A 23,122-nucleotide genomic window follows, 5' to 3' on the forward strand; every position below is an offset into this window, starting at 1 on the left:
GGGTACATAGGATCTCTCTGTATTAGTTTTTGCAGCCTCCTATGAATCCATAATTATTTAAAAATAAAAACCGAAAATAAAGTTACTCGGGCTTGTTCTCCCTTATATTCCTTCCCTCACCCAGCTTTGTTATTTATTAAAACACAGGTTAATTTGTGTCTATATTCCATGTTAGGCCCTCCCATACTGATATCTCTTTCAATTCCCTTGTTGATTCATTTTCCTTTTTTGAGAATATAAACACTAATATGGTTCCCAAAGCCTAAAAGTTGTAACTGTACAAAGAAGTATACTTGGAAGTATTATGCCACCAACACTACAACCATTACCACCATTACCGCTCTGGCCCAGTACCTTTTCTCCTTTCCAACCCATTCCCAGCCACCCCTTGGACGTAAGCAGTTTGATTAGTCTGCCGTTTATCTTAACTTTGTTTCTTTTTTGACAAAAAATCATAATTATGTACCTTTTTAAATTTCTCTTTTCTTACAAAAAGATACATATATTTACTATGCATACTCTTTTGTATTTTGCTTTTTTAACTTAACAATATATTTTGGAAATCAGCTCAGAAATTTTGCTCCTATTTTTAATTTTTATTTTTTTACAGCTGCATAATACTCGATTGTGCAGATGTACTATAGGTATTCAACCACTGCCCTATGTATGGGCATTTGGGTTGTCTCTAGTATTTTACAATTACAAACAATGCTGTAGTGAATATCTTACATATCATATTTTCATACTGTTAGAAGGGTGTCTGCAGGGAAAATTCCTAGAAGTGAGATTGTTGGGTCAAGAGGTAAATGTACATTTAGTTTTGTTACATACTGCAAAATTCCTGATAGGTTTGTACCATCTTGCATTCCCACCAGCAATGTGTATCTGCTTTCTTAAAACCTCTCTAATGGAACGTACTTATTATATTTCAAAATTTTTACTATTTAGATGGTGAGAAATGGCATTTCACTGTAGTTTTAATTTATATTTCTTTAAATATGGGTGAAGTTGAACATTATAAGAAAATGAAATTACAGATCAATATCTCTGTAAACACAGATGCGAAAGCCCTTAACAAAATACTGTAAGTGGAATCTGTCAATACACAAAAAGGGTAACATATCACAACCAAGTACAATTTTTTTATTCCAGGAATGGAAGGCTGATTTAACATTAGGAAATTAATCAATGTAATTCATCACATCAGCGGAATAAAGGAGAAAAACTACGATTATCTCAATAGGTACAGAACTTATATTTCACAAATATTAATACTTATTCTTCATAAAAACACTCCACTCAATAAACTAGAAATAGAAGGAAGCTTCCTCAATCCGACAGAGGACCCCTATGAAATGTCTACAGTTACCATTACACTTAGTGGTCAAAGACTGAATGCCCCCCTAGGCCAGGAATAAAGCGAGGATGTCTGCTATGATCACCTCTCCAGCATTCTATTGGATTACTAGCCCATATAATAAGACAGGACAGAAAAGCAGAAGGCATATAGATTGGAAAGGAAGATGTTAAACTATTTTTATTTGCAGACAATATGACTGCGTATGTAGAAAATCCTAAGAAAACCACAAAAAATTCCTAGTAGATATAAGTGAATTTAGCAAGGCTGCAGGATTTCTAGATACTATCAATGAGCCACTGGAAAGTGATAGGTCACATGGGTTATGCATTTATCAAAATCCATAGAATACTAATCTAAATTAGTTATACAATTTAATTGCATGTAAATTATACCTAAACTTTAAAGAAAAGTTAAATAAACCAAGGTAAAGGCTATATAAAGTATACACTAGTGTAATTTGGGTGCTTACCACTTTGCTCCTTCTGAGTTTTAAAGTAGGGTCAGACTGCATTCAAACTATTTTTGTCAGTGTTAAGTCTAAATGTGCTTACAGTTACCCGTTCCTTAGATTTCCCACCGTTCATAAGAATCTGGGTTTGAAGGAATGGTATGGGATTTGGACCCAAATGAAATACTCCTGACAAAGTGACACAGCAAGCATGACATTTATGTACACCTCTTTTGGTCTGACCACTATAATATACTGCCTCCTTTGAATAACGAATTTGGGATTAGAAAGTCCTGGTTTTAAATTTGGATTATGAATATAATTAGCTGTGCAAACTTGGATTAATCACTTCACTATTTTGAGTATTTTTCTCATTTGTTAAATTAACATCATAGTTTCAATGAAAATATGAGAGTTAATGTGACAATGACAGGCACATTGCAGGGACCCAATAAATGTTTTTCTTAATCTTAGTGGGGTATTTTCATTAAATCTCGATCACAGTACTATTTGATTTGACATTTTCTTTTAACAGAGGAACCTGAACCGTATAATAGTCTTGGCTGCCAACTGGAAGTTTAGGGGATGGGCATGAGAAGACAGACATAGAGCTGATAGAGATAATAGGGTCACTATTGTACAAAGACTCTCTCATAGTTATTTCCTGTGCTAACAACTATTCATGAATTCATATTCAATCACTTATTTTTTTCCTCTAGATTCTAAAATTACTGAATACAAGGAGGAATCATTGGTCCCAGCCAAGAACTCCATTTCTTTATCTCCTAAGGTAATACTTTACTAATTCATGCTTAGAGGAATTGAGTTCCTTATTCTTACTATCGGATTTATTCTACAGGTCCAACTGTTTTCATTCTTGGCTCACCTCTTCTTCCCCTGATATCGGACATGTCGATTTCATTCACCCATTAAGCCTTTAGTGAACATTTATATCAGGCTCTATGGTTGAGGATCAGGGTAAAGCTGAAACTTGAGGGATGATAAAGTTTTTAGCCAAATGAATCAAGTAAGAAACTGTAGGCTCCAGTTATGGAATCTTGCCTGTTTCAAGAAATTATGCCTTAGTTGCAAATAATTTGTTGAGAACCTCTGTTTTTCAAAAGGTTAAAGAGACAGGAACTATCTCTCCACCTCTTTTTTTCCCAATTTAACTACTGTTTGGAATTTTCTTTTGAAATTCTGTGCCCAGGGACACCTGGGTAGTGCAGTCAGTTGGGTATCCAACTCTTGGTTTCGGCTTAGGTCGTGATCTCGGGGTTGTGGGATCAAGCCCCAGGTTGGGCTCTGCACTTAGTGCAGAGTCTGCTTGAGTCCCTCTCCCTCTGCCCCTGCCCACCCCTCCACAACCCCCCCTCCCCGTTCATTCTTTCTCTAAAATAAATAAATAAAACCTAAAAAAAAAAAAAGAAAGAAAAGAAAAAGAAAAAGAAATTCTGTTCCCAAAACATAAAACAGAAACAAAACTAAGACTCACCTCTGACTCCTCTCAGGAATGTCCAGCACAAACCCAAACATCATCTCGGCAATTTTATTGGAGCTGCACGTGGGGGTCCTGTCTACTTCTACGGCTATGGACAGCATCCTTTGCAGCTGACACACAATCCTGTGTCCAGAACATAGAACACAGGTGAGTGGGAGAATCTGGCAAGGAGCCACCCGGCTGGCTGGGAGCTCCCCACCTGTGTACTAAAGGATCTTGTAAAGCACATACCAGGTCAGAGAGAACTACTCAAGCCATCGGCATACTTTTATTTAGCAATTTCACCTATCTGAATCCCTCTTGCCAGATCATACTATCTGAACCTCTCAGAACCCGTGGTTGAGCTGTAAAAGCAAGCTACTTTTAAACTCAAAAATAGAAACATCTGATCTTAAGGATCTAGAGAACTTTAAGGATCATCTAACCTATAACTTCTTTATTTTCCAGATGAAAAAACAGGTCCAGAATGACTATCAGTTATTCGAATTTCTTTGATACATGAAAAAATACATATTTACCATATGGTTTTCCTGTCACTGGTTCCTTTACAATTATCTTTTACTAAGTTCAGTCTCAGACCTAAATGTGGGAGAAAGCCAGGCTGATGTGGCAGAAAGAATCTAGGCTACCCCTCAGAAAGATGGGCCTGGCCTGAAGTCAGCCTTTTTTAACATGCATTATTATTTGTGATGGAAGAAAGGGCTGTTTTCAGAAAATCTGCAGTCAGTAACACAATACGTGGCCCAGGGGCTTTGGCATCCGATTCTGGCTCTGCGATGACAAACTGGTCAACTTTTGACAAATTACTAAACTGCTCTGAGCCCAGTCTTCTCATCTCTAAAACAGGGGGAATAACACCACTTACTTCATCAAGTTGTGAGTGCCGTGTAACGTACTTGGCAGATGCACACTCATTAATGGTAAATGGTAGTGCCTGTTGTTAACATCACGATAAATTGACTTTTAGAGGGCTTTATTTTTATTTCTAGCAATATTTACTTATAATAAGTAATAGTGATAATTTAGATTTTAATAAAGGTTTTCTTCCATTGAAGAAATAGTGTCTGCCTCTCTCTTGGGTCTATATACTTGGGATGTAGGATAAGCATACCCTAGGGCCTCCCCCACTCTGTCAAGCAAATGCTTTATTGTTCTAAACATTCTCCCTTTAGATACAAGATTGTCTCTTAAATCAGTTAAAACCCATAGGCCTTATATGAAAATCGGATTGGTGCAACTAGATTATAAAATAGTGTTGTGAATTTAGGCACAAATGCTGTATTTGAAGTATCAAGTGTGACTGGCTTTTAACAATATGACTGACAAGGAATAGGAGGTTACTTGTGCAAGGACAGTTCTGGATCCTGAAATCCTGGCATCTCTCAGAAAATGCCAAAACCACTCTAACCCCATAAAAGAAATGCTAGGACTCTCTTTTCAGTGTGGTCTGAGGTAACAGGGCCCTCCCTGGTCTGAGCCATTGCTGTTATAACGTGTTGGAATCTGTGGGTTAAACTGCTATTCTTCTCCCAGGACTGGAGGAGAGACACGAAGGTCCTTGAGGACTAGAGGCTGCTGGGACACCCACTATCCATGACTCCTTCTCTTCCATCAGTGGTCAGCTGAAGTGATGAGTAGCTGTGACCCTGTACTGTCTCTTGGAATACAGGAAATGGAATATCCTAGCTTTTGTTTCACTTCAACTTTGCAAACTTACGTTCACTTAGTGAAGTCCTATTCATCTGAAAGGGAAAGCATCTGCTTTTGTTTAACTTTGACATTAGAATTTAGCCTGCAGCTGAACTAAGATAGTCTTTAGTAAGAATCAGCCTATATTACAAGGGCTTGTTAATTTTGTGGAAACTTCTATTAGGAATGCTGCTGTTCTCTAAAGCAATAAATCCCAACAGCCCTGGGAAAGACAACTTGTGCCTGCCCCTTACAGCTGACTGGTGTTCCTTGTCAGGCTGGGCTGGGGAGAAGGATGGCTACTGCTGGCCTTCAAGATTCCTGTTCCTGAAGAGGTTTGATTCCCATTTGGGGGCTGAGTTAATCCGTCTTCAGTTACTACTCTGACCAACCACTTGATGACATCCCTGCAATGGAAAAAAGATAAGAAAAAAAATTTTAAACTTGTGTCTTATTGTATGGTCCTCAAAACTGCAGCCTTAACCTGGTCTCTGAGGCCCCTAGATTTCAAAGGCAACAAAGAGGGTTCTTAGGTGATTGTCAATATTTAAACAAGTCTAATGGAAACCCTACATTTAATTGCATTAAGGTTACAAAAGCTAATGAAATATTGACATTTTTCTGAGTTGTTATTGAAAGGTACCTCTGGGGTCAAAGAGTACTATCTGTGGCTTCCTGATTAGGAACTTGAATTGAGCAGATGGAAAGTCAGACTGGATGACCACAGAGATCCTTCCTGGCTTTCTATGATTAGGTGTCATCTACTAATGCTAATAACTGAGGTTTAGAGTATGTGCAGTGGAGTCATACTTTATGCAGGGTAAAGGCCCCAAAAGTCAGTAAGGTAAAAATATCTCACATAGTCAAAATTACTTTTGATGATCACTTAGGTAACCCAGGTAAAAATGGTGGATTTAATACACACTTCTAATTTTGTTCCCTCCTAAAATCCCACTGATGCTAGAGTAAATAATTCTTTTAAAAATCCACAAGGAAGAGGAGAAAAGGAGGGGAGACAACAACAGTGAAATTTTAGAAGATGGAAGGGAAATGAAGTATAATCACAAAATAGAATATTACATAGTAGTGAAAATGAGTAAGCTACAGTGATAAGTAAGAGTATGGACAAACCTTTGTACTCTATAATATAAAATGAAAAATAAAGGTCCCAACAGATTATGTATAGCATGATATATTTTAATATACAGCTGAAAGGAACTAAAATATAAACGTATACTTTATGGGAACACATTTAGTTATAATAAAACTACATAAAAACAGAAAGGAAATGATGAACATACAGAATGTTGATCACTTGGGGTGCAGGAAGGTACAAAAGTAGGTGATAGGGGGATGGACGTATGATTAGATGCAGGTAATTGTTAAGGTCCCAGCCTTTGATTTGGGGGGTGGGTTAAGAGATGCTCATTACAAAATCAAAAGTAACCAATTAACTAGATAAGGTAAGTATGTCATGCTTTTTTTTTTAAGAGAGGGAGAGAGGTGGGGGGGCAAAAGGAGGGGGAGAGAAAGAATCTTAAGCAGGCTCCATGCCTAGCATGGAGCCTGTTGTGGGGCTCAATCTCACAACCCTGAGATCATGACCTTTGCTGAAAATCAAGAGTCTGACGCTTAACCACCTTGCCACCCAGGTGCCCCTTTAACGATGATTCTTTTTTTTTTTTTTAATTTTCATTTTTTTAAATTAACATGCAATGTATTATTTGGGGTACAGGTCTGTGATTCGTCAGTCTTATACAACACCCAGTGCTTACCACAACACATACCCTCCCCAATGTTTAAGGATGATTCTTTTTTTTTTGGTGTTTTTATTTTATTTTTATAATAATTTTTTATTATATTATGTTAGTCACCATACAGTACATCCCTAGTTTTTGATGTAAAGTTCCATGATTCATTACTTGCAATATAACACCCAGTGCACCATGCAATACGTGCCCTCCTTAATACCCATCACCGGCCTATCCCAGTCCCCCACCCCCCTCCCCTCTGAAGCCCTCAGTTTGTTTCCCAGAGTCCACAGTCTCTCATGCTTCATTCCTCCTTCTGTTTACCCCCCCTTTCTTCTTCCCTTTCTTCTCCTACCGATCTTCCTACTTCTTATGTTCCATAAATGAGTGAAACCATATGATAATTGTCTTTCTCTGCTTGACTTATTTCACTTAGCATAATCTCCTCCAGTCCTGTCCATGTTGCTGCAAATGTTGAGAAATCGTTCTTTTTGATGGATGAGTAATATTCCATTGTATATATGGACCACATCTTCTTAATCCAGTCATCTGTTGAAGGGCATCTTGGTTCTTTCCACGATTTGGCTATTGTGGACAATGCTGCTATGAACATTGGGGTGCATATGGCCCTTCTCTTCACTACGTCTGTATCTTTGGGGTTAATCTATGACTTTAGCAAAGGGATGGATTTTAACTGACTTTGTAGAATTGAGAAAGCTGAATCCTAAACCAGCAATAGAGAAGAGCAATCCTATTTAATCCAATCTACCAAAAAAAAAAAAAAAGAATCTTCAATAAGCTGTGCAAATGGCAGTGCAGAGCTTCTCTGAAGGAGAGTGAAAGGATATAAGGGAAAATAAGTGTAATGGTTTGTAAGCTCTTTAAGAAAATTTTAGACTCTAAACTACAGGTTAACATTGTGGAAAGAGAAAACAGAGGGTTTCTGGACTAGGATACCAGGCACAGCTGGGAGGCAAGGGCATCAAAGCATAACAGTGGCACGAAGTGAACATATGCATGCTTAACAGAGACCCTTGCTATTTTCCCACACTTGTCTTCCAAAAACCTGGCATCCCAGTCTTTACCCTTTATGTAGGAAGCTGGAAGTCTTCTCTGAAAAACCCATCCAGCCCAAGAGGAAAGACCTGAAGACACTGACAAGGTACTTTCTAAGAAACGGGCAGTCAGTTCCACCTACAGGGAAGTACAGAAATGGCAAGTCCTCCCATGTGCTCAGAGCGTCCATGAGCAGTTCACTCTGTCACCCTTAAACTTGGCTAGACCACCAAGGTTTACCAGACATTTATGGAAATATTCTACTATGAGAGATAGAGAGATGAAGACCAAAATAACTAAAACCAACTCTCCCCTCCCCCTAAAAAAAGCAACTTGGGAGAAAATAAGACTATGCAGAGAATAAATAAAAACAAAAGCCATCATTAGTATGATCAAGGATATGAGAATGTATGAATCCATGAAAGAAGAAAACAAGAACAGAATAATATTTATTAATTTTAAAAAGGAATATTTAGAAACAAAGGGGGACAAGCCCTTAGAAATTAAAAACATAGTAACAGAAATAAAAACTCTATTTTCAGGAAAAAAGGATATTTCTAGACTCAATTCCCAGAACAATGGATGAATAAAGATTTACAATAAGCATACTGGGCAAAAAAGAGGATTCTAACAATTTTCAGAGGAAAAAATTAGGGCATATACAAAGAATCAGTAATCAAAGTAACTTACGGCTTCTTAACAGCCATTGTGGAAGCTAGAAGAAAATGGAAGATTTCCTTCAATGTTCTGTAGAAAAGTTATTTCTAATCTAAATACTTATACTGTTATCAATCAACATATGGGAAGATAAATATTTTCAGACATATAAGATCTCAAAAATTTTACTTCCCACTTTCATTTCTAAGAAGCTACTGGAGACTGATCCATCAAAATGAGGGAGTAAACCAAGAATGAGAAGATATAGGACAAACAGAAGATCCAACTTTGGAAATAGGTAAAGGAAATTCTCACCTTTATGATAATAAGTGGCAAACAGAACAACCAATCCAGACCAAAGAAGACTACCCACTGCACACAAACATCTTGAGGGGACATTTAGACCAAACAGAGAATTTGGGGTTGACCTCCAATATGCACAAAGAATACAGGGGAACTAAAAATAAGGCAATTATTAACTCTAAGGAAACATAAAGGTGTGAATGAAAGGAAACGTAATCATAGTTCAGTACTTGGCTCAACTCTGACTAGCATACACAGTCCTAAAAATAGAAACATGGAATATTGATCTGAAGAAAATTATGATATAAATCAATTAATAGTATGGGGGCTGGGAAATATGTGTGTCAGGGAGGAGAGGGGGAGGAAAAAGAGCTAACTTCTTATCCTTCATATGGAAAGTCAACAAATAATAGCTAATCATGAAAAATCAAGAATTAGCAACACAAGCATGTTATTTAGTCATATACAGGTAAATATCCAAAAAATGACTTAAAAGAGTAAAGTGATTACTCTTGCGGGAAAGGAAAATGCAGGTGAGCGGACTTGGGAACGAATGTATTTCTTAAATTTTATAGAACTAGTTTACTCTTTGTATGCACAGTTAAAAAAAAGTAAGTCCCATAAGAAAGGGTAATACAGAGATTGACTTGTTGTCTCTCCCTCTTTTTAAAAACTCCCATCTTTGAGACAAGTAATAACAAATGCTGGTGAGGACGTGGAGAAAAGGGAATCCTCATGCACTGCTGAGAATGTAAATTGGTACAACCACTGGGGAAACAGAATGGAGGTTCCTCAAAATTTAAAAATAGAAATACCATTACGATCCAGCAATCCCACTAAGTATTTAAAGAAAATGAAAACACTAATCAAAAAGATATATGTACCTGTTCTGTATGGATAGATGTTTTTGTGACTTGTCCCACATAACAGACTATCTGTACCTGCACGTACACAGGCAGGCTGAGGAATGTTGTTTGTGAGACTCGTGCTGTGTGAATAACCTTGGGAGCCTGGTTGTTTGAAATACATTATCTGGCCTCCAAGCCACAAATGCCTATCTTTAAACCTTAAACCAAAACACTCTGCATGGTACGAAGTTGAAATGAAAGCAACTGACATGACTGGATCAAGTAGGTCTGATTCTCCCGTCTACCCTCAATCCAATGCCTACACTCACAAAGCGGAATGGTTGCTAGAGTCGCTCTCATTAATTAAATTGTTATTTTTCTATTTAAAACCCAACTATGCTATCCTGTGCTCTTTGTAGATTCTCTACTTACTGATTTTCTGTCCTACAATAATTAACATTTAAGCTACATAAAATGCCACATCTAGGAAAATGAATACGGCCATGCAAACTAAGTGGGGAAGCTGGCTGATGCTCAAAACAATATGAAGCTTTCTCCTTTTTTATTAAAGCAGTTATAATAGTTACTATCCCATACTGGCCCATAGAAAACTATTTTTAACAAACATGCAAGAACATATGGGAATGTAAATATGAATGCAAGAGTTCCAATGATGCTGGTAAAAAAAGGATGCTGTACCTTAGTCTGGTGAGAACCATTTCCAAAAAAGCAAGGTTGCAGTTCCAGGAGGAAAATTCCAGCCTGAGATCACCACCCTAGAAATCACATTTTCTCCCACTGATATAAGGATATGGTTATCTCCCTGCTCTGAAGCTTCCAGAAGCTCTCTCTTGCCCTGATTCTACAAAAAGAATACATGCTTGCCAGCTACCATTTTTTTATAATAATTTTTTATTATATTATGTTAGTCACCATACAGTACATCCCTAAATTTTGATGTAAAGTTCCATGATTCATTACTTGCAAATAACACCCAGTGCTCCATGCAATACGTGCCCTCCTTACTACCCATCACCAGCCTATCCCATTCCCCCCCCCCATGGTTCATTCCCCCTTCTGTTTACCCCTCCCCCCTTTCTTCTTCCCTTTCTTCTCCTACCAATCTTCCTACTTCTTATGTTCCATAAATGAGTGATTTTGTACTGTATTGTTACCATGTGACCTATTATCATATATTTCTTCTCAGAAACTAGTAGTGACAAATGAGAGTTATCTTGAGTTACTCAGGGAGATGGAAATAAATTGAGGTTTATAAAAGCTGTGAAAACTTTTACACAAGTTAAGGTATCCCCTTGGGTCTCCTGAGGCTGTCTGGACAATTCTGAAATACACCAAAGGACATCAGATGGTCTTGAGAAAAACCATGAAGGCTGCAGTGCCTGACACACAGCTGGTACAGAGAGATTTTCTTTTAGAATCATCTGTTGTTTTAATATGTATCCCTGTTACACTACTGAGTGACTATAGTCTCAACCACCCAATGTTCTCGAGCCTTGAGTAGCTGCCCACCTACGGCCCCGACCTCCCATCACCCCTGGGCTCAGGGCTGGTTACCTGACATTGTGGGGCTGCTTGTCGCAGGACAGCACAGTGCTTGCAATGGACTGCTGCAGGTGCTGTCGCTGCCTCCTCAGGATCTGCTGGAAGTCATCTTCCAGGGTCTGTACCACATAACGCAGAAAAAGGACTCGCCCAGGCAGATTCTGTCCCTGTGGGAGAAAAAAATGAGAAGGATTTCCTCGCAATTTCCTGATGACAGTGAGTCTTGGGCTCTCATCAATATGAAGTCCAAGGGAAGGCCATGTGTCAACAAGTATGTCTGTACCTAAAAGAAGTTCCGGAGAGACAGCAGGTGGTCGAGGTTATTACAAAACAGGGAAAACAGGGCAGTCCCGGAGTCTGGCGGCTCAGGACTATAGAGTTTCTAATTTTAAGAGATAGATAGTTACGAGAAGGCCCTCCCTCACTGAACTCGACTATCAGTCTCAGGATAAACCCCAAACTGTGGCTATCAGACCAGAGAGACAAAAACTGGTTCCTAAATGACCCTGTTGAGCTGCTGGATCAAGCAACCATGATGTCCACACCACTGCTAAACTTCTAGTAACATGAGCTGATGCATATCCTTATTGTTTTAGCAAGTTGGAGTTGGATTTTGTTACAGGTGAAATGATCCTGAGAAAGCCCAACCTATGCAGATAAAGAACGTGGGCTCTGCTGGCACACAGACCTTATGAATTTATTTTTGTTTGATTGTTTTAAACTCAGATCCACACCTTATTCAACTTGCCCTTCTGAGTCGCAGTGTCTTTGTGATTTACGTGGTGATAACTATAACCTACCAAAACCAGTGTAAGTACCCGTGACACAACAAGCAGACATGCACCATTTGTTGGTTTCCCTTTACTGGGAGACAAGTACTGGGACCTAGGCCCAGGAGCTCAGGCTTTGAAAATTTGAAGAATAAGGCCCCAAACTATGTCTGGACTCTTTAGGAACTTTTCAAATACTAGGGGGGTAGGCATATACTCTGAGAATATACACTCATGGACTAGGGTATGGTTTAGTCAACAGGAAAAAGAATGACCATTTTAAGCACAAACAATTTCTTTCTTTTTAAAGAGGAGGTGGGGATAGATAACTTTGTCTTCCAAATGTGTATATTTTTTCTCTAATCCTTATTAACTGGTGCAAATGATTTTTTAAAAATCAAGTACTTGTGCTAGATTTATGATGGAAGTCTTCCATTAACACCACTCTCTGCTACTGCTTGCCCCCTGCAGTACCCTAGGGGAAATTTTAAACTCCTTCTTCTGACAGTTACCCTAAACATCTCTAAAAAAATGCTCTGATCACTAGTTCTTGATTTATCAACTTTAGACATTACCTATTGGCTTCTGCTGTGCCAGAGAGGATTTAACTCACTTGTGCCATTTCCCTGCTTCTTTTCCTAAAATAACTATCTCAATTTATGTTCCATCATCAATAGATAGTATCTCTTGACTCCCCACTTGGGAAGATAAAGATGTTATAGCAGCCCTACTGTTCTCAGAGATCCTAGCCCTTTTTTCATCTCCTGATCTTTATCTTCTACGCTATTTGTTTTCCACTGTCAAGGCTGATAAAATTGTCTTCTGTGCTTTGTATATAAATTGATTCTAAATATTATAACTACATAGTGTTTACAGTATGAGGACTATGTTAAAATTATTTACTATGGCACAGGGGAGAGATTCTGCTGGCTGTGCTTTTGAGAGAGAGAAAGAGCTGGGTTACAAGGCCTTTCCTGTGGGGACTAGCAGCCTTCCATGGACTGATGATGGAAATCCATACAGTAGTATACTAAGAAAATCATTCCTTTCTTGTGAAGCTTTTTGATTTTCCTCAAGTTTCTTTTTTTTATCCTCCTTACATTGCCTACAATAAACACTTCTTTCAGCTCCTCAAGAATGGTGTTGAATCTTGAGAATACCCTTCTTTTCCATTTTTTTCAATTTTAACAACTTTATTGAAAAACCTTAAAAATTCACCCATTTTAAATGTACAATTCAATGATTTGTTGTAAATTTATTGGGTTTGGCAACTATGACTATCAATTTTTAGAACATCTTCATAGGGGTGCCTGGGTGACTCAATTGGTTAAACGTCCAACTCTTGGTTTCAGCTCAGGTCATGATCTCATGGGTCATGAGATTAAGCCCTGTGATGGGTTCCACGCTCAGCGTGGAGTGTGCTTGAAAATTCTCTCCCTCTGCCTCTCCCCCTACTCATGAGTGCTCTCTTATTCTAAAATAAATAAATCTTAAAAAAAAGAACATCTTCATAACTGAAATAAGATCCCTCATTCCTGTTTACAGTTAATTCCCATCCCCACCTCTAGCCCCAGGCAAACACTCCTCTACTTTCTGGCTCTACTGATTTTCCCTTCTGGACATTTCATATATGCAGAATTATACAGTATGTGATCTTATGTATGTGGCTTCCTTTTACTTAGCTTAATGTTTTTTTAAGGTTTGTCCATGTCATAGCATGTATCAGGAGCTCATGTTTTTAAATTACTGAATAGTATTTCCATGTATAAATATACCACATTTTGTTTATCCATTCAACTGTTGATGGACGTTTGGCTTGTTTCCACTCTTTGGCTATTATGAATAATGCTGCTATGAACATTCACATATAAGCCTTTATTAGACATATATTTTCATTTTTTGGGGGGGGTCAGTCCCTGGAAGTGGAATAGCTGGGTCATATAGTAATTTTATGTTTAATTTTTTAAAGAAACTGCCAAACTATTTTCCAAAGTGGCTGTACCATTTACATTCCCACCAGCAATGTATGGGACTTCCTGTATCTCTACTTTCTTGGCAACACTTGTTATTGCCTGCTTTCTTTTTAAAATTTTTAAACATTGTGGTAAAAAACATGCAACAAAGTTTACTATTTTAACCATTTTTAAGTGTACAGTTTAGTATTGTTAAGCATATTCACATAGCTGTGCAACAGATCTCCAGAACTTTTCCATCTTGCAACATGAAACTCTATACACGTTGAACAATAACACCCAATTTTCCCCTCCCCCTAGCCCCTGGTAACCAACATTCTATTTGTTTAAAAAAATTTTTTTTAATTTAAGTAGGCTCCATGCCCAGCATAGAGCCCAATGTGGGGCCCAACACGGGGCCTGAACCATGACCCAGAGATCAAGACTCCCATTTGTTTTTTATGTTAATATGTCTACTACTACAGACACCTTGGGTACATCAAATTATATGCTGTCTTTTTGTGACTGGCTTATTTCACTCTGTCTTCATTATGCTACCATCCATCTTGTAGCATATGGGAGGATTTCCTTCCTGTTTAAAGCAGAATTAATATTTCATCTTATCTGTATACACCACATTTTGTTTACCTAGTCATCTGTTGGTGGACGTTTTGGTTGCTTCCACTTCTTGGCTATTGTGAATAATGCTGCTATGAACATAGGTGCACAAATATCTCAAGACCCTTCTTTCAATTCTTTTACATATATACCCCTGTGGGAATATGTGAAGTGGGATTGATGGATTGTATGGTAATTCAATTTTTAATTTTTTGAAGAACCACCATATAGTCTTCCATAGTGGCTGTACTATTTTATAATCCTACCCACAGTGGGCAAGTGATCTAATTTCTCTACATCCTTGCCACTACTTATTTTCTGTTAAAAATTTTTGTTTTAATAGTACCCATCCTGATGGGTGTGAAATGATAAATCATTGTACTTTTGATTTGCATTTCTCTGTGATTAGTGATGTTGAGCATCTTTTCATATGCTTATTGGCCATTTGTATATCACCTTTGGAAAAATGTCTATTCAAGTCCTTTGCCCTTTTAAAAATCAGGTTATTTTGTTGTTCAATTTTCCCTTTAATTTTGTCAGTTTTGTAGTAAAATGTTTAAAGGTTGTTGAGTTATAGTTCTTTATATATTCTGGATATTAACCCCTTATCAGATATGTGATTTTAAAAAAAAGATTTTATTTATTTGACAGACAGAGAGAGCACAAACGGGGAGCAGCAAAGGGAGAGGGAGAAGCAGGCTTCCCACTGAGCAAGGAGCCCAATGTGGGGCTTGATCCCAGGACCCTGGCATCATGACCTGGGCTGAAGGCAGATGCTTAACCAACTGAAGCACACAGGCGACACCAGATATGTGATTTTAAAATATTTTCTCCCGTTCCATAGACTGCCTTTTCACTCCTGTGTTCTCTCATGCACAGAAGTTTTAAACTTTGATATAGTTCCATTTGTCTATTTTTGCTTTATTTGCTCATGTCTTTGGTGTCCTATCAGAGAAAACAATGCCAAACCCAATGTCATGAAGCTTTCCCCCATATTTTCTCCTAAGAGTTTTATAGTTTTTGGTCTGATGTCGGAGATCTTTCTTTCATTTTGAGTGAATTTTTGTATATGGTATTAGATAAGGTTCCAACTTCATTCTTTTGCATATGGCTATCCAGTTTTCCCAAAACCATTTGTTGAAGAGACTATTTTTTCCCCCATTGAATGGTCTCACAAAATTTTTAGGGTGTTCTCCATTTTATTCCACATGTCTATGTGTCTGTCTTTAGGAGATTACCACACTGTTTTGATGACTGTAGCTTTGTAATATATTTGAAATCAACAAATATGAATATTCCAACTTTGTTCTTCTTTTTCAAGATTGTTTTGGCTATTCAGGGTCCTCTGAGATTCCATATGAATTTTAGGATAGATTTTTCTATTTCTGCAAAAAGTGCTGCTGGGATTTTGATAGGGACTATGCTGACTCTATGGATTACTTTGGGTACTATTGACATCTTAACAATATTAATTTTTTCAATCTAGGAGCATGAGATATCTTCTAATTTATTTATGTCTTCTTTATTTTCTTTCAGTAATATTTTGTAGTTTTTAGTGTACAAATTGTTCATCTCCTTGGTTAGGTTACCCCTAAGTATTTTATTGTTTTTGATACTTTTGTTAATAGAATTGTTTTCTTAATTTCCTTTTCAGATTGTTAGTATACAGAAATGCAGTTGATTTTTCTGTGTTGATTTTGTATCCTGCACCTTTGCTGAATTTGTTTCTTAGCCCTAACAATTTTTCTGTGTGGAATCTTTAAGGCTTTCTTCATATAAGATCATGTTATCTATGAACAGAGATAATTTTGCTTCTTGCTTTTCAATTTGGATGTCTTTCATTTCCCTTCCTTGCCTAACTACTTTGGTTAGAACTTCCAGTACTATGTTGAATCGAAGAAAAAAAAGCAAGTATCCTTACCTTATTTCCTGATCTTAGAGGAAAAGTTTATTTTACCACTGAATATGATGTTTGCTCTGGGTTTTTCCATAAAGTGCTTTTATGAGGTAGTTTCCTTCTAGTCCTGTTTGTTGAGAGTTTTTATGATGAAATGTGTTGAATTTTGCAAATGCATTTTTTGCATCGAGACGATCATGTGGTTTTTGTCCTTCATTCTGTTAATGTAGTGTATTTCATTGATTTATTTTTCTATATTGAACCATCCTTGTACTCCCAGACAAATCCCACTTGATTATGATGTATAATCCATATGATATGGTGTTGAATTTGGTTTGCTAGTATTTTGCTGGGGATTTTGCATCAGTGTTCATAAGGGATATTGGTCGGCAGTTTTCTTCTAGTGTCTGTACCTGGCTTTAATATCAGGGTGATGCAGGTTTCACAGAACGAAGATACTTTATATGATATCTACCTTTTAAAATCTACTGGGACTTAGTGGCCTAACATATGGTTTATCCTGAAATATGTCCCATGTGCACTAAGAAGAAGGTGCATGCTGTGGTTGGTAGCATATTCTGCATATAACTGTTAGATCTGGTTGGTTTATTGCATTGTTTAATTTTTTCTCTTTCCTTACCTATCTTCCATTCTGGTTATTCTATTCATTATTGAGAGTGGGGTATTGAAGTCTCCAATTATTAATACAGAACTGTCTATTTTCCCCTTCAATTCAGTCAGTTTTTGTTTCATATCTTGATAGTCTAACTTTAGGTACATAAATATTTATGACTATTATATCTTAAGCTGCACTGAACCTTTTAGGTAATATATAATGTCCTCCTTTGTCTCTTATAACATTTTCTGATTTAAAGTCTATTTTATCTCATATTAATACAGCCACCTGTGCTGTTTTGGTTACTATTTGCATGGAACATCTTTTCCCATTCTTTCACTTTCAATCTACTTGTGTCTTTGGATGTAAAGTGAGTTTCTTGTAGATAGCATGTAGTTGGATCATGTGTTTTTATCTATTCTGCCAATCTATGTTGTTTGATTGGAGAGTTTAATCCATTTACATTTATAGCAATTACTGATAAGGAAGGATGCACTTCTGTCATCTGCTATTTGTTTTCTAAATGCCTTATAGCTCTTTTGTTCCTTATTTCCTGCAACGTCTTTTGTCTTTAGTTGATTTTTTATAGTGAAAGGTTTAAGTTCTTTTGTCATTTCCTTTTGTGTATTTCTATAGCTGTTGTCTTTGTGGTTGCCATCATGATTGCATTTAATATTCTAAGGTTATAATACTCTAATTTGAATTTATATAAGCTAAAGTTCAAGAACATATAAAAACTGTTCCTTTACAGCTCTGTCACTCTTTTGGTTGTTGATGTCACATAACTACATCTTCATGCAAAACAAATTAATAATTCTTTTAAATGCATTAGTGTCTTAAATTATATAGAAAGCAAAATGTGGAGTTTCAAAGTTATAATAATACTAGCTTGTAGACTAATAATTATGAAACTTGAATTAGTCACTTAACCATATAAAACCAAATATTATAAAATGTAGTTACAATAATAGTAGTTTTTACAACTGCCCATGTATTTACCTTTACCAACATCTTTATTTCTTCATATGGCTTCAAGTAACTATTCAGTGTTTCATTTTATCTGCTGGACTCCCTTTAGGCTTTCTTGTGGGGCAGGGCTAGTGGAAATGAACTCCCTCAGCTTTTGTTTATCTGGGGATGTCTTTACTTCTGTCTCATTTTTGAAAAATAATTTGTTGAATAAAGGAATCTTGGTTGAGTTTAATTCTTTAGCACTCTGAATATATCAGCCAACTACCTTCTGGCCTCCAGAATTTCTGATGAGAAATATCCTTTTTATCTTATTGAGATCCTGTATGTGATGTGTTGCTTCTCTCCTGCTGCTTTCCCTCATTTTTGAAGGATGGTTTTGCTGGATATAGTATTTTTGGTTAATAGCTTTTTTTTCCTTCAGCACTTTGAATATATCATCCTATTGCCTTCCTGACTTGCAAGGTTCTGATGAGAATCTGCTGAAAATCTTATACAAGCTCTCTGGTATATGATGAGTCACTTTTTTCCTGCTGTTTTCAAGATTCTGTCTTTAACTTTTGACACTTTGATTATAACGTGTCTTGGTGTGGGTCTCTGGTTTAACCTTATTGGAGTTGAGTGTCATAAAATTGTATGCCCATTTCTTTCCTCAAATTTGGGAGGTTTTGGGTCATTATTTTTTCAAATAAGCTTTCTGCCCTTTTCTCTCTTCTCTTTGGACTTCCATAATGCATTTATGGCCCACTTAATGATATCCCATAGTCCCTTAGGCTCTCTTCAATTTTCTTCATTATGTTTTCTTTTTGATCCTGTCTCAATGATTTCAAATGACCTACCTTCAAGTTCATTGACTGTTTTCTTCTGCCTGTCAAGTCGGCTGTTGAATCCCTCTAGTGAATTTTTTAATTCAGTTATTACACTTTTCAGCTCCAGAATATGTTTGATTATTTCTAACAGTTTTTTTTAAATATTCTCATTTTGTTCATGCATCATTTTCATGCTTCAGTTAGTTATCTATCTCTGCTCTCTTTTAGCTCCTTGTGCACTTTTTGAAAAGATTTATTTATTTATTTTAGAGAGAGAGCGTGCGCACGCATGTGTGCACACATGAGCAGGAGGGAGGTGCAAGAACAGAGGGAGAGAGAGAATCCCAAGCTGACTCTGTACTGAGCACATGAAGACCTGAGCCAAAATCAAGAATTGGATGCTTAACTGACTGAGCCACTTTGGCGCCCCTCCTTGTGCATTTTTAAGATAGCTTAAAAACATTCTTTGTTAGGAAGTTGAGAGATCTGTGTTTCTTTATGGTTGGTTTCTGGAACTTTATTCTGTTCCTTTCACTGGGACGTATTTCCCAGTTTCTACAATTGTATGCCTTGTAATCTTTGTTTGAGGTTAAGCATTTGAAAAAACAAACACCTTTCCCAGTCTATCTACTGAGTTCACGCAGGGTAAGATCCTCACCAATTAGCCTGGGTAAAGGTTCTGGACTCTCTCAGAACTTTTCTGGGGATGTGTTTTCTCTGGGCTTGTATCTCTGCTTTTATCTGCCTTAATTTCCCAAATGGCTTGCCTTTGTTTCTTCTCAGGAGTGCAGTCTCTTTCTCGCCTGACCCCTGCCTGTAGAACTACAAAATCCCTGAAGCTCTAACATGTGGCAGTGCTCACCTCTCTTTTCAGCAGCTTCCAAATTATACCACTATTCCCATCAGTGATCTGAGTCAGATGAGACAAAAACTATCCTTAGGGCAGTTCCTAACAAGTGAGGGCACTGGATTCAAAGTCCACTCTTTTGTTTCCACCCCGAGGGAGGAGCTGTGGCATGTGAGGTTTCCTCCCAGTTGCACCATGCTATGCTGGGTAGGGGAGGGGCATGGACACACAAAATAACCCCAAATTTGCTATTCCTTTCATTGAGTCCTTTCTTGATTATGCATTCTCCTGGGTACTGAAGCTTCTCAATTGATCTCCAGAGTTTTCACAAAAGTATTCTGGTCCATATGTTTTTCTTAACTTGGCATCTCCATGGGAGAACAAAAGCCTAGAGCTGCCTTGTCTATCATCTTGGTGATGTTTCCCAGATTATTCTTAAAGCCCTAAGTTATCCTGCTCCAATCTGGACTAAATGCTCTCTAGGTCTGCTATTCAGCATAATTTCAGGAACTCTCTTTATTATTCTCTTGGATTAGATCTAGTGTTCCCTGGATCCTGTGCCTCCCTCTTTATTATTCCCCCATTCTTTTGACGCATACATTTAGGTAACCAAAGAAATGGGGGTGGGAATATTTTTTCAAGTTCCTACATGTTTTTATGTTATACTCACACTTGAATAATCATTTGGTTGGGTTTAGTATTCTAGGTTGAAAGTAATTTGTTTCAGCCAAGTGCTTTGGGTGAGCAGACAGAAAGCTGGCAATTAAGTTTAGGGACCCCTAAAAGTCAGAATGCAGAAGACTTTTTCTGGAATACCAACTCTACACTAGGTGCCTTTGTTTATGACAGATGGTTCATTCAATGTTTTTAGACAATAAATCCTCTTTTTGCCTGAAATTATGTAGCCTGATGACTGAACTTTCTGTACTCAAGAATGGACAGGTTGTCAGTTCTATCTACAACTTTTCAACAAATTTACAGCCTATGTCTGACTCCAACCCTCTAATATATATTGTGTTTCTGAGCTGAAAACTCTCTGCTATAAAAGGTAGACTTCCTTGCTCCTTGGCTGCATGTATTATAGCCTGTGGCTTTCTCTGGTAGTTTCACCAGTAACAATCTTACTTTTCCTTTAGTTCTTCTAGTTTTCATTCAGATTTGTTGCCCTTCCCCTTATTTTCATTGCCATGGATTTATATCTTTCTCTATTCATTTACTATTCTCTTTAATGGGATCTCAAGAAGGAGAGGGATAAGTGAATGTACTTAATTTTGAATTGGAAGACAGCATATACCATTTCAATAGGAATTTTTTGGTGGGGGTGGGAGTACAAGGAGGGAATAATGGCAGACTTTACTACCAGATCTGTCGTCGCTTTTGTTTCTAACTAAAACTTGTGCAAAAGGTACACCCTCATAATTGTTATGTTACCTCTTCCTCCATGACATAAGTGAGCAGCTTCCAGTCCCACTCCACTGTCTTGGCATTAGCTGGATGTAGCCTGAAAGTCAAATGACATCAATTAGAATTCTGGAGAGTTCAGTGGAAGAGGCGATGGGATGTGGAAGATGACAGAAACAGAAACCTCCTCTTATCCTTAGTGCTCCTGCCCACCCTTTGAGATGATACCAAGTCATCTGAGGGTAGAACTTTCATTATCCACTTCTCTTTTGGAAGGCATTAGTACCCTAATTTGGCCTTGAAGAAATCAATTCTTTATTACTCTAGCCCATTAGCTTTATCTGCCAGGATCCTAGGATGAAGGCTGTGAAGCTTATTTGGCCAATCATGATATTCTATCCTTCAGTTCACAGTGATTGGCTCAAAAATGAGCTCATGTCCTATGTTATACCAATTAAAGCCTACAAGACTCAATTTCAGATTGTAAGGAAGTGGACTCTCTCTCTCATTAAAGCTGGAGGTTGAGAAGACTACTATGTAGATCCTGAAAAGAGGAGCAAAGCAGGGCTGAAAAATGGATCCTGGTAACCATTTTGAACTGAATTAAGTCTTATTCCTAGGTTTCTAGTAACGTGAATAATTAAATTCTCTGCTCTCAGCTGTTAAAGCTAGTTTGGATTGGATTTCCTGTCACTTGCAAACCAAGTAACACTGACATACTAAGTCACCCTCTCTAATGGTTAGCTGAATCAAGCTTAGGCAACAGAAAGCTGTGCCCTGAGTCCAGGTTCCCTAGGAGATTCACCAACATCTAAGGTTCATACTGTTGAATTTTCATGAGAAGCATATAGGCCTCCTTCAGGACATCCACGGTCTCAGAGCCACTGAGCAGGATTTTCTGGATGATGTGAGCCACAATTTCTCTGGGTGGGTAATGCTGGGGTGACACAAAGTCCATCAAAAACTGCACAGTCCCCAGGGGAAAATTTTCTTCAATGGTGTTTGTTACCATTCTTAGTCTTCGATGAGGAATGGGTTCTAATTTTTGACCCTTACTCTGTAGAGATAAAAAGAAAGAAATTAGGATAGGTTTCTACGGACATAAAAACAAGAGGTTCTGAAACAGGTTGAAGACAGCAAAATTTTCCATGCATTTGAAATATTCATAATTAAAGAATAAAAAGACTGAAAAGTCTTATCTAAAAAACTTTTAAAGACATGGGGAAATACTTATATTAAGTTAAAAAATAAGAATTCAAAGTTGTACATATAATATGATTGCATCTAGGGGGGCCTGAGTGGCACAGCGGTTGGGCGTCTGCCTTCAGCTCAGGGCGTGATCCCGGCATTATGGGATCGAGCCCCACATCAGGCTCCTCTGCTATGAGCCTGCTTCTTCCTCTCCCACTCCCCCTGCTTGTGTTCCCTCTCTCGCTGGCTGTCTCTATCTCTGTCAAATAAATAAATTAAAAAAAAATCTTTAAAAAAAATAATATGATTGCATCTGTTCTAAAATACAGCAATAGAAAAGAAAGTACAAAAGAGTCAAGAGCTAGCCTAAGTTGATTTTGGAGTGAGAGTGAGAAGACAGGGGTAGTTATGATACCATATCAGATACTGAAATAAAGAGATAAAGAAAGATTTTTTTTAAAAAGAATCCCATTTAGTTGATTTACTGTCAACAGTAAATGTTAAGTTGCTTCCCCTACACCCCCTAAAAGTATGTATATAAAAAGACTGGGAGAGAATATGTGAAAAGTGGTTTTCTATTATCTGGGTGGTCGGTGGAATTATGGATGATTTTCCTCTATATGCTCTTTTGTATTTTTCCATAATAGATACATATTACTTTCACAACCAGAAGGAAAAGAACATTAAAAAGTTTTTAGATATTGGAGTATAACAACAACAGTAAGAATATTTTCTGAACATTTAACTTATCCTCACTTTAATTCTCACAACAACCTAATAACTACATACTATTATTATTCCTATTTTATAGATAAGGAAACAGATTTGGAGAGTAAGCATTTGTCATGTAACAAATGGCAGAAGCTGATTTCACAC

The 23,122-nt window shown here is 37.4% G+C and overlaps 1 protein-coding gene across 1 annotated transcript in view; it reads right to left on the minus strand.

Annotated features, from left to right (window-relative positions):
* Positions 1-21,832, minus strand: part of SIMC1 (SUMO interacting motifs containing 1) — a 44,045-nt gene extending 22,213 nt beyond the window's left edge. The window contains exons 1-4 of the mRNA XM_008692694.2: positions 21,086-21,832; positions 11,189-11,343; positions 5,253-5,405; positions 3,304-3,432 (exon numbers count right to left, since the gene is read on the minus strand). Coding sequence (XP_008690916.2) covers positions 3,304-3,432; positions 5,253-5,405; positions 11,189-11,343; positions 21,086-21,097 — 449 coding nt within the window. The 5' untranslated portion in view covers positions 21,098-21,832. The remainder of the gene's footprint in view (positions 1-3,303; positions 3,433-5,252; positions 5,406-11,188; positions 11,344-21,085) is intronic.
* Between the last annotated feature and the right edge of the window lie 1,290 nt (positions 21,833-23,122).

The sequence above is a fragment of the Ursus maritimus genome, unplaced genomic scaffold, assembly GCF_017311325.1.
Source record: "Ursus maritimus isolate PB19 unplaced genomic scaffold, ASM1731132v1 scaffold_15, whole genome shotgun sequence".
NCBI classification, from domain to species: Eukaryota; Metazoa; Chordata; class Mammalia; order Carnivora; family Ursidae; genus Ursus; species Ursus maritimus.